We start from the raw sequence: 11,504 nt of genomic DNA on the forward strand, positions 1-11,504 counted from the left end.
CCTTTTTGAATTCTGAAAATGCTAAATTACACACTGCTGACCACTGAAATGGTTTCCCCTTTTTCACACAACCTATTCAACAATCGTGCAATATTGGCAAATCCACGTTCTTCCACAGGAACGAAGCCCTACAAAATTTTATGTATCTGAGAGTGTCTGGAGAGTTGGCCAGTTCTATGCAGCCCCAATTTTTTTTGGTTGTCATTGGAAATTCCCCTGCTCACTGAAGTTACTTTGGGCACAGAATCAATCTTTGAAACAACTCCTTTCTTTAGGTTCAGTTTCAGAAAGACTATTTGTTGTTAAGGAAAAGTTAGCACATGTGACTCCATTTTGGTTTGGGGCCCACCATTGTCTAAAAGCAAGCACAGCATGCACCAGGAGGAGATACTTAGATACTGCATTCCTGTGAAAATTCTCCAGCCTGCCTTGACTCCCGGTATCTGTTCTTTGTCAGTCCCTAAACTCCCTGTCTCCTGGCATTTGATGTGAGGCCTCCCATCCTGATAATAAAAGTTACTGATGCATCGCTTTAGGACCATGCTGTGTAATTAACATACTAGTTTAGCACGAAGAATGCACCAAGCAGGGATAGGTGGTAGATAAGAAAAAGGGTTTGTTTATTGGCTAAGGTTTCCGATGCACAAGGGCAACATGCTTTGCTAAGAGGTATATAACCTTTGTATAATCTGTATTCGGGGTCCCCTCCTGGCTAGCAGGGGGGGCACCACACTCGAGCATAATAAACTTGGTGGTTTTTGGGAACTCTGCAGTTGTGGACTTTGTTTATGTGCCTCAGCCTAGATTCGAACTGTGTGTGTCCTACCAGGTGTAATTTGTAGCATTTGCGTGCGTGTCCTATCAGGTGTAATTCATAGCATTGTAAAGGTATCACTTCTCATTCAAAAGTTTTAGCATGCACCAGGATCTCATCTACATAAAATAAACAGGGCATGAAGAGGCATGCCATGTAATACCCTTTCTACTATTCTCTCAAATGTGACAGTGGCATTGTACAAGCCAGAAGCCACCACTTTAAATTGCTAGATGCCTTGTCCTTCTGTGAAAGCAGCCTTTTCCCTAGCAAGTTGAGTTACTTGCCAATATCCTTTTCTAAAACCCAGTATGGAAAACCAGAAACCTGCTACAGCATCCAGGGCATCATCCATTCATGGTAATGGATACGAGTCCTTTAAAGTCACTTCATTTAGTTTTCAGTAGTTCACACAAAATCTGGTGCTACATTTTTCTTAATCACAACTGTGGATGAAATCCAAGGACTGGTTCAAGGTATCAGGAAGGCATATAACTGAACATTTCATCAATGGCCTATAAGGCCTCTTCCTTCTTTGCTACTGATAAACTATGAGGTGGCTGTTAAATAAACCGATACTGGAGGAAATCAATCTTCTGTTGGATAGTGCAGTACAACCTACATCTTTGTTGGATCAGAAGAAGAACTCCCAATTCCAAACCAGAAAGTCTCTTAGGCTGTTCTGTTGCTGCTCATTTAAGCATATAGCATCCTGGATCTCAAAAACAGATTTCGACCACTCCCTATCTTTCCTTTGCTGGAAAGCTACTACAGCATGTAGCTGCCGTTCTGGTTTCTGCTCCTGAAGGCAGGATCACTTGTTCCTTGCAAAGCAATTTTTTTGCAAACCAGTTTTTTTCATCTAGACTACAACTTTTAAGGAAATTCCACAGACTGAAATTGTAATACACCTTTCCAGGTATTTATTATAATTAGCCATGATGAAATCCAAACACACTCATCCACTATTAGATCTGCTATCAAGACTTGCCTGAATTCCAGTGGTCCATTTTCCCCACAGGTGCACATTCCTCAGTCACTGTTTCCATTTGAGACCAATTAGGGATTCAGTTTTGGATCCCCAATTTGCTAGCCTTGTTAGCATGTATGGTCTAATAACTTATGTTTGAACCATTATCCTCTACTCTCACAGATCCTATTACACACTCAATAGCCAAAACCCCGTTATAGTTTAACCAGTCAGACCTAACCAAAAATTGTGGGGTGGATCCCTGTATTTCCAAGCTTTGCTCCTTCAACTTAGTGTTCCTCCTGTCCCAAACTGGGAGGTTTCACTAGGAAGTTGTGATACTCTCTCCTGGCTAGCCTTATGTTTCTAACATTACCAGCCTCCCTTAATTTTTGCATTATTGCAAATTTTTCTTGTTTTACAAACCAGATTTATCGCTTTTGTTTATTGTTCAAAAATGTTACAAACTAGATTAAAATCCCTTTTCCCATCATACATTTGACAGAGCTATACTTGGGAGCTCACGGTGATCAGCGTCCTTCTTCACTACAGGTGGTGACCTCTTTTGGTGCACAAACCTCCATAGGTCCTCTGCCAATTCAGGTGGAGTGTCTAAGTTAAGTAAAGCAGATTGTTAGTTACAAAGGGATCTCACAAAACTAGGGTGACTGGGCAATAAAATGGCAGATGAAATTCAAGGCTGATAAATGCAAAGTAATCCCAATTATAGCTCCTATGATTGTCTGTAAATTAGCAGTTACCACTCAAGAGGAAGCTGCGTTGAAGATGATGAAAGGAACATGTCTGAACATGCAGGATCTTCACGTTGGTAAACTTTTATTTCATACTTTTTTCTTAAGGACTTAAGGTCTTCCTTCTGAACTATTCTTGAATTCTCATGTTTGAGCAAAAATATAGTTGTTACTCTATGGTACCATCATTTTAGATGTAGTTGTGATAAAAAATAAATAGCTGAAATAGGCAGATCTGCCTTTTACAATTTCACCTTTAAAGTAGTACTGAGTGTCAGTGAATGCAATGAGTAATACTAAGTGAGCAGTATGCTGGTAATAATTAAATAACTGCATTCACTTATTTTGCTTAAGAGAATCCATCCTCAACATACAGGATTCTAAAGACTATCCACCTTCAAGATCACTATCATTTTCTATAGTTCCAGAGTTATCTGCCAATGATAGTTTTCATTCACATCATGTATGTCACATAGCCACGGTATATCACCTGTAGCAAAAAGGGGGGGAAAAAAACCTCCATCATCCAGAAACAACCAAAGGTAAGTTTGTGATAAGAACCAGCAGATTACAAAGAGGTAATTGATGAAAAAATTGCCCAGTTTGTTCATGCAACAAATTCTCCTTTCCATAAGATTGCGAACCCACACTTCCTTAAAATGGTTCAGTCATTAAGACCAGGATACAGTCCACCCAACAGAGCAGATGTCACAGGCAAATTGCTGGATAAAGCGTATGAAAGAAATTGAGCAGTGTGCAAAAGGTCAAGACGGTGAAATTGTTAACCTGAGTCTTGATGGGTGGAACAATGTCCACAATGATCCTGTTGTGTGCGCTTGTGTGACAACAGAAGGAAATGTCTTCCTTACAGAAACAACTGAAATGTTAGAAAATGTACACACAGCAGAATACCTACAAGAAGCAGCAGTAAAAGCTATAACAAACTGAAAAAAATTCAAAATGTCTAGTACGCAGCTTGGTCACAGACAATGCTGTAAATATATCCAAGATGAGAAGAAATTTAGAAGAGTCCCAAGCTAATAACATACAGTTGCAGTGCTCATTTGCTGTACCTCCTAGCCAAAGACTTCAGTGTTCCAGAAATAAAGGCTAATGTTGAAATTGCAAAATACTTCCGTATCAACCACTTTGCAGCAGCTGCTCTGAAAAAAGTGGGAGGAACCAAGATAACTCCCCCACAAGATGTGCGATGGAACTCAGCAGTAGACTGTTTTGAGCACTATATCAAGAACTGATCAATTTGATGGCAGTTTGTGAACAAAATCGTGAAAAAATAGATGACACAGTCACAGACAAAGTTCTCAACAATGGGCTTAAGAGAAATGTTGAACACACGCTGAGTACCCTGAAGCCTATTTCTGTAGCCTTGAACAAAATACAGGGAAATCATTTCTTTAATGCTTGTAATTTAACTGTCATTGCATATTTCTCTTTTTAAGATCTTGCTCCGTTCCTTCCAAATTTCAGGAGCATCAGCAATAAAACACCTAATGGGACAAGCACTATCTCCAGCTCATTTTCTTGCAAATATTCTCAATACTCAGTATCAGGGTCAAACCTTAACTGCTGAAGAGGAGGAGTTGGCTACGACATGGACATCCAGCAATCATCCCTCCATAATGCCAACTATAATAAGCTTCAGAGCTAAGGATGAACCATTCAAAAAAATATATATGTTTGCTGAAGAGGTTTTAAAGAAAGTCACACCAGTGAACTGGTGGAAGTCACTTAAACACTTGGATTCAGAGACTGTTGAAGTAATCATCTCACTTTTAAACAGCAATAGCTTCTTCTGCCGGTGTAGAAAGAATATTTTCTTCCTTTGGACTAATTCATTCCAAATTGAGAAATCATTTGGGACCTGAAAAGCAAGAAAGCTTGTTTTTCTTTTCCAGATTATGAACAAACAGGAAAATGAAGGTGAAGACAACTGAGTTAACTGCAGAAGCCAATATTAAGTTTCTCATGTTGACCTAGCTGACAAAGTGGATTTAATTTTTTTTTTTAATATTTCATTTAACTATTTTAGTTAAAACAATTTTAACAAAAAACAAAAAATTTTTAGAAAACTTGAATGTAACTAAATTCAAAAATTCATGCTTGTTTTGTTAAAATATTATACGTTTGATGTTGAAGAAGAATTCCTTAATACGGAACGTTGTTGTTTTAGTTAAATAAAACAATTTAAATGTCTGTCTGGTGATGTTTTCCTCCTAATACAGCATGGCAAGAAAATCCTCCAAATATTCATTGATTAACCCATTGAATTGGAGATATTTATGAAGTCATTGGGATGTGAACTATCTGCTTCAATTACCTTTGGTAAATGAAATAACCAAACAATCATACATTTTCTGATACAGATGTAAAACTAATCTGAAAAGTTTCCAAAATAAATCACTTAAAAATGTATAGTGTGTGCCTTCTAAAAATGACACCTACATCTATCTCTGAGTTGTGAAGAATATGTATTAAGGTTATAACAACCAAGAACGCACTTTTATGCAGAAATCCCTGACTAAATTGAATCTTCCTGACTAGTGATTTAAATCAAATCCACTCTTGCCTTGCATGTGTTTTTGTTTTGGGAAGAGGCTTGCTATTATTTCAGCTTTTTGGTTCCATAAAGGAACTTAATGGCTTCTTACCATTATCTTAAATGAAGGGTGAGGATTATGCTCACTCCACAGCAATACATTAAATACTTTTCTGATGTTAATTTTTCATGTTAATTTCTGTAGTTGCCACCATGATGATTTCATGATCACTATAAATATTTGGTGTATGCAATCCAGTTAAGCAACAAAGACCTCCAGGAGGCTGAGTCATTTTGCACTCTGCAACAATGTGTCACAGTTTGTGGCTGCCCACATTGACATAGTGGACTAACTTTAAAATGCCACTGAAATTCTGCTTCAGCACAAATTCCATGTTCGGTACGAAATCGGTTAAAAAGGCTCCATTATATTTGCAGGTTTCAGAGTAACAGCCGTGTTAGTCTGTATTCGCAAAAAGAAAAGGAGTACTTGTGGCACCTTAGAGACTAACCAATTTATTTGAGCATGAGCTTTTGTGAGCTACAGCTCACTTCATCGGATCCGATTGCAACCGATTCATTGCATCCGATGAAGTGAGCTGTAGCTCACGAAAGCTCATGCTCAAATAAATTGGTTAATCTCTAAGGTGCCACAAGTACTCCTTTTCATTATATTTGCAGTAAATCAAACCCAGGTTGACACCAAGTGGGGTCTGAGACAAGGTAGTTATTCGTCACTTTCTCTGCAGATTCTGAAGCTCGCCACGTGCCCTCTATTGTAAATCCCTCACCCAGTAAACTTATCCACAATAGGCAACGTGAGGACAGATGACAACGTGGTGGATTAAACAAGTCTTTAACGGTAGATAGGGCACATCACACAATTTTGTTACGAGCTTAGCTACGCTTTCCTCTCTGCAAGCACTGGGCAGAGCAATATTGCAGAGAACCAGTAACCATGGTAGAGGAGTATATTTAAGTGTGCCTGAAATAATACGCATGGTGGAATTAAGCTGTATGTCGATCATTTTTGTGCAAGACGAGTGAGACCATTCTGGAGGGCAATATTCCACCACAGAATAACAGAGTGCTGAAGTAGAAGAGCGTAACGTTTGGGCATTGGCGTCCCATGTTGTTCCAGCCACTGAGAAGAAAGATGTCCATAAGACAATCTTGTTATTAAGATGTGGCCCACACGCTGAAAAAGCATGCCTTGGATTTTTTATTTTTAAGAATACCTGTAATGCTGATGGTCATTATGAATTTTAATGTGGGAGAGCTGGTGTGGACATTTTCAGTGTTGATGGACTGTTAAATTTGAGTTAAACAATCTCAGCAGAGGCATAGATTGACTTGGAGAAACTTTTATTATGTATTGCTGTTGCTTACAGCCAGATATCATTAAGCACCCTTAGCACTAGCCCTTTCGATGCCCTGGACTATTTAATCTCTGAAACACCTAGTCCAATTTCCCTCAAACGTCACAGAAAAATTCTATCCTTGAGAGAGACCCTGCAAACAAGTTTTCAGGAAAAATGGTTAAACTTTAGCAAGGTCAGAGTACAGGGGGAAAAGCTAGCTTTATAACGGAAAGGGAGTTTAAACTGTAAGTGTGTATAATAAATTAGTGTGTCTACAAAATATTATGTGGTTGTGCGACCAGGCTTCATTCTTGTGTCACCAAAGCCCCAGGCAAGAGAACCCAAACTCCAAAACAGAGCTTGATGGAACCTTTTCTCAAGAACAATGTGCAACCAAGGATCACAGTAGACAACCCAACCATTACAGTGTCCCTAGTAGTGGCAGTTCCTATTGTGCTGCTATCCTCGGCTCTGGAATATGTAAGCGGTAGTGAGAAAGCAATGATATAAGATTCAGCGATGGAGGGAAACAGGATGAGAGCTGCAACACTTACAGCGCTCTTGAGCAGGCGGATACCATGGGCAACAATTTCACAAAAGTTCCTACTCCCCAGACTGCTAGCAGGCAGGGAAGCAGGTTGCCCAACAAAACAAAAATCAAACAAGTGCTACACACTGACACCACCAGGTGCTGCACTATGATAGCAGTAACTAACCAGGCTACTTGGTGAAAATCTTCCCCCATGTAGTGATTCTGAGATTCACAAAGCTCAATGGGAAAACCTTGCACCAAGATGATGTTAAAATAGGGGTGCAATATTGTATAAAACCTGTATAAAATTACAGATGGGATGAGCTGAGAGCAGCATCACTTAAAGAGGTCACATCCTCCCCACCAGAAGAAAAAAAAAAAGCTGTTAGAATCTCAGTCCTCCAAAAACTCTGAAGAACGACAGATACAGTAACAAAACTATACTTCCAGAAATTGGTCAGAGGAAACAGCCCTGAAACTCTTCCCCTCTTAAAAAGTATTCCCAGCAAAGGCTGGGTTTCTGCTTTTGGGAGATGTGCCTGTAGAGCAGATAATGCGCTATAGCAATCTTTCCTTAAGAGCGAGTTTACAATTAAAGCAACTTGAAACAGTCAAAGAACTTGTATATTAACATATTGGACACAGTGCTCACGCAGCCCAGAACCTCACTTAAAATCAAGTCTTCAGCATTTGCGTTATAGATTCATAGATATTTAGGTCAGAAGGGACCATTATGATCATCTAGTCCGACCCCCTGCACAACGCAGGCCACAGAATTTCACCCACCACTCCTGCGAAAAACCTCTCACCTATGTCTGAGCTACTGAAGTCCTCAAATCGTGGTTTAAAGACTTCAAGGAGCAGAGAATTGGTTAGTCTCTAAGGAGCCACAAATACTCCTTTTCTTTTTGCGAATACAGACTAACACGGCTGCTACTCTGAAACCTGTCATTATTAAATAGGTGTTCTCTAGTTAAGTACTTATAGACTATAATCAAGTCACCCCTCAACCTTTGTTAATCTAAATAGATTGAGTTCCTTGAGTTTATCACTGTAAGATATCTTTTCTAATTCTCTAATCATTCTTGTGGCTCTCCACTGAACCCTCACCAATTTATCAACATCCTTCTTGAATTGTGGGCACCAGATCTGCACACAGTATTACAATAGTGGTTACACCAGTAGCAAATGCAGAGTTAAAATAACCTCTGTACTCCTATTTGAGATTCCACTATTTATGCACCCTAGGGCCAACATCAGATGAAAATGAAGTCCCAGTATAATGGTGTGGGCAAATGGATTGATTATCCACGATGACCCTCAAATCTTTTCCAGAATCTCAGCTTCCTAGAACAGAGCCCCCGGAATGCAAGTATGGGCTACATTCTTTGTTCCTAGATGTATATTATCATCCCTCACGCTTTTTATAGGTGATATGACAGAAGAAATTCCCTGCCACCAAAGACTATGGCAAGGGAGGTAGCTTTAACAGGTTCAAGAAGGATGTTCCACAGACAGCTTGGAAGAAGATAAATACTTATGAGAGGAGAGTAAAGGGTTATCAAGCCTGACATCACTGGCAATGGGGAGGGAGCAAGAAGAAAAATAAAGGGAAAACAAGTTGGATGTACATAAGTGCTATGATATAGAGCACTGAAGGCAAAGATACTTGTCCCCATATTTTGGTTTGATTTTTCACCTTATGGGCTGAGTTACCAAAGGCTCAATGTACCAATGTGCTCTCAGTACCTGTGGACAAAAATTGGTCAAATCTAATCTAATCTAATGCAAACATTAGAGATGCCTTTTGGGAGAAGTGTGTCTACAAATTCACTCAACTCTGTTAGACTGAACTTCAGAAGAAAATAACAAAAAAGAAAGTACATAAAGGTATTGCATGGTTTATGAATTCCTCAAGCTGAAAGCAGAATAAGTCTCCGGTATTGCAGAATTAGAAACAATTCTGTTTCCCCAGATTAGGTCTAAAGCTTCCAAATGACAGGAATCTACTACATGCTGTCTATGCTAATAAACAAACCTGAATACCTTTCTAGCAAAAACAGCCATCATGTGTTTAACAAGGTTTTATGCACCCAGACACTAGGGGTGCAACCCACAAAGGTATTTAGGCACTTAAGTCCCAGTTTTGGCTCCACTGCAATCCACAAAACTCAAATCTCGTAAGCACTTAAACTGACTCAATGACTAAGATTTCAGGGTAAAAGTTCTCTCAATGGCTAAGTTTCTGCCTCCGAGCATGCACGATGCTGCCTCACTCTAGGCATCAGGACACCTACCTCCCACCTAAGTCCCAGAGCAAATCATGAATCAAAGGAAGACAGGTGTTTGGCTGCCTAACTTGCACACAGGGCCCGATCTGATAGGCAAACTCGAAGCACGCCTAACAAATTGGGTCCCATTCAAAAGCCACCCAGAGGAAGTGATAATGGTAGTAGAAGTTGCTCACCTTAATACTTTCAGCTCAGTCATTAGAGCACTTGCCTAGGGCACCCAGGTTTAATTCCCTCCTTCTATGCCAGAGGGGAAGAAGAGAAACCCCTGTTCAAATCACTTCTTCCCCTCTGGCAGAGGGGGGAAGAATTGAACTTGGGTCTCCCACATCCCAGACATGTTCTCTAACCACTGGGGTAAAAGTTATATAGTGGGCACCACCAGCTCCCTCCCTGTGTGTGGAGAAAGGCAGGTGCTTAACTCATTCCTGCAAGAAAAGCATTAAGCGCCTAACACACTTGACTCCATGTGGCAGGTTCCTGCCCATTCATGGATCAGAAAGAATAGCTAGGTGCCTTCCTGCAACCTGGACTTAGGTACCTATCTCTGAGGGGTGAGAAAGGCTTAGCACATATCCTGCTCCTTGGCACCTTCAATTGGCTAGCTTAGGTGGCTCCCTGCCTGGCCTGCTAGTTTTCATGGATTGGGTTCTTGGACATCTAGCTCTACCCATAAATTGTACAGAATGCTTAAGAGCTTAATTCAAATGAGGAGTACTTGTGGCACCTTAGAGACTAACAAATTTATTTGGGCATAAGCTTTCGTGGGCTAAAACAACTTATGCCCAAATAAATTTGTTAGTCTTTAAGGTGCCACAAGTACTCCTCATTATTTTTGCTGATACAGACTAACACGGCTACCACTCTGAAACCTGTAACTCAATTTTGTGGATCATGGTGTTGTTCCTGTGATTTTCTAGGTACCTCGATGTTCAGTATTGCAATGCCTAAATCCATAGACCCCCACCCTAGCAGCTAATCAGAAACCTCTCATTTCTATTTTAGAATTTACTTCTCACAAATATTGCAGTTGTAGATTTTACAGGTACCTTATTAGCCAAACTCCTCCCCCCAACAGATGCGTTTACCCAAATGAGATGGCACAACCATTGGAATCACTCCTATATTCAGCCACCCCCATCCCACTGTGGTCAGGCTCCTCAAGCCTACAGATGTATCTGTACGGAGTGAGTGGGGAACTTCAGTGCAGGTATCTTAAGTCAATGCAGTGTGGGTGCACAATACACTATTTTCAAGTGGCCAGATTGTATTTCAAAGTCAAGATGCTAAGTAACATTTAACGCTACATATGATCTTTGGAAAACAGTAGCAGCAATGAAATTCCTCTCAGCTCTGCAGAGCCTCATTGTATAAAACCACAAAGAAAGGCTGACCTAAAAAAAAAAACTTGCTGATCTAATCCACACAGAAAGAGTTTGGGTTAAACCTTCCCAGCTATTTCTGGCAGACCCAAATCCTGCAGAACTGAGCTAGCGCCTAACTACAGTGAAAGTGAAACATAGGCTGCAAACAAACTAAGAGAGGATGATACACGAAACACGCCCAACGCTCCCAGCAACACTGGACGGGGTAGGCGCAAAATGCCCCTAACAAGGCGCTCCGCTAAACACCCCGGGCCGTTATCGAGGCAGGAGTACGAAGCAACATGGGGGAGGCGGGGTAGTTTGAACAACCTGAGGCATCACCCAGCGCCGCGGGAAGAACGGCCCCAGCCCACAAGGGGAAGGGGACAAAACGCCACGACTGATCCGCCCCCCCCCCCGCGCACCGCATGGGCCCGGGGGGAGGAGACGAGGCCAGGCCTCGCCGGGCCCCCCCTGCCGTCGCCGCCCCGCTCGCTTAAGCCCCCCGTGTAGGCCCCGGGCTTCCCCAAAGCTTCCCCCGCCGGGTCTCACCGCCAGGTCCTGGGGCACCGCTCCGCTCATGGCCCGCACGGTGCCGCTCCGCCAAGCCCGAGAGGGCAGAGCAGGCCCCGGCTCCAGCCCCACCGCTTCACCCTCACCCGGACTGGACGCCAGGAGCAGCAGGAGCCGCTTCCCCACCGGGGAAGCCGCCGCATCCGCCATCCCCGCCGGATAGGAGCCTCCGGAGCCGCCCCAACGGTCGCCGCCGCCGTCCCAAGACACCAAGCGAGCGGCCGCCCCGCGCTGGGCCTCTGAGTCCGAACACCGCCCGCCCCGATCCCGGCATACACCGCGCTGGCACT

General features: G+C 42.0%; 1 protein-coding gene across 1 annotated transcript in view; it reads right to left on the reverse strand.

Annotated features, from left to right (window-relative positions):
• Positions 1–11,490, reverse strand: part of KDM3B (lysine demethylase 3B) — a 130,517-nt gene extending 119,027 nt beyond the window's left edge. Inside the window, exon 1 of the mRNA XM_075131180.1 lies at positions 11,194–11,490. Coding sequence (XP_074987281.1) covers positions 11,194–11,364 — 171 coding nt within the window. The 5' untranslated portion in view covers positions 11,365–11,490. The remainder of the gene's footprint in view (positions 1–11,193) is intronic.
• Positions 11,491–11,504: the final 14 nt, after the last annotated feature.

Source organism: Caretta caretta, chromosome 8 (assembly GCF_965140235.1).
Source record: "Caretta caretta isolate rCarCar2 chromosome 8, rCarCar1.hap1, whole genome shotgun sequence".
Lineage (NCBI taxonomy): Eukaryota > Metazoa > Chordata > Testudines > Cheloniidae > Caretta > Caretta caretta.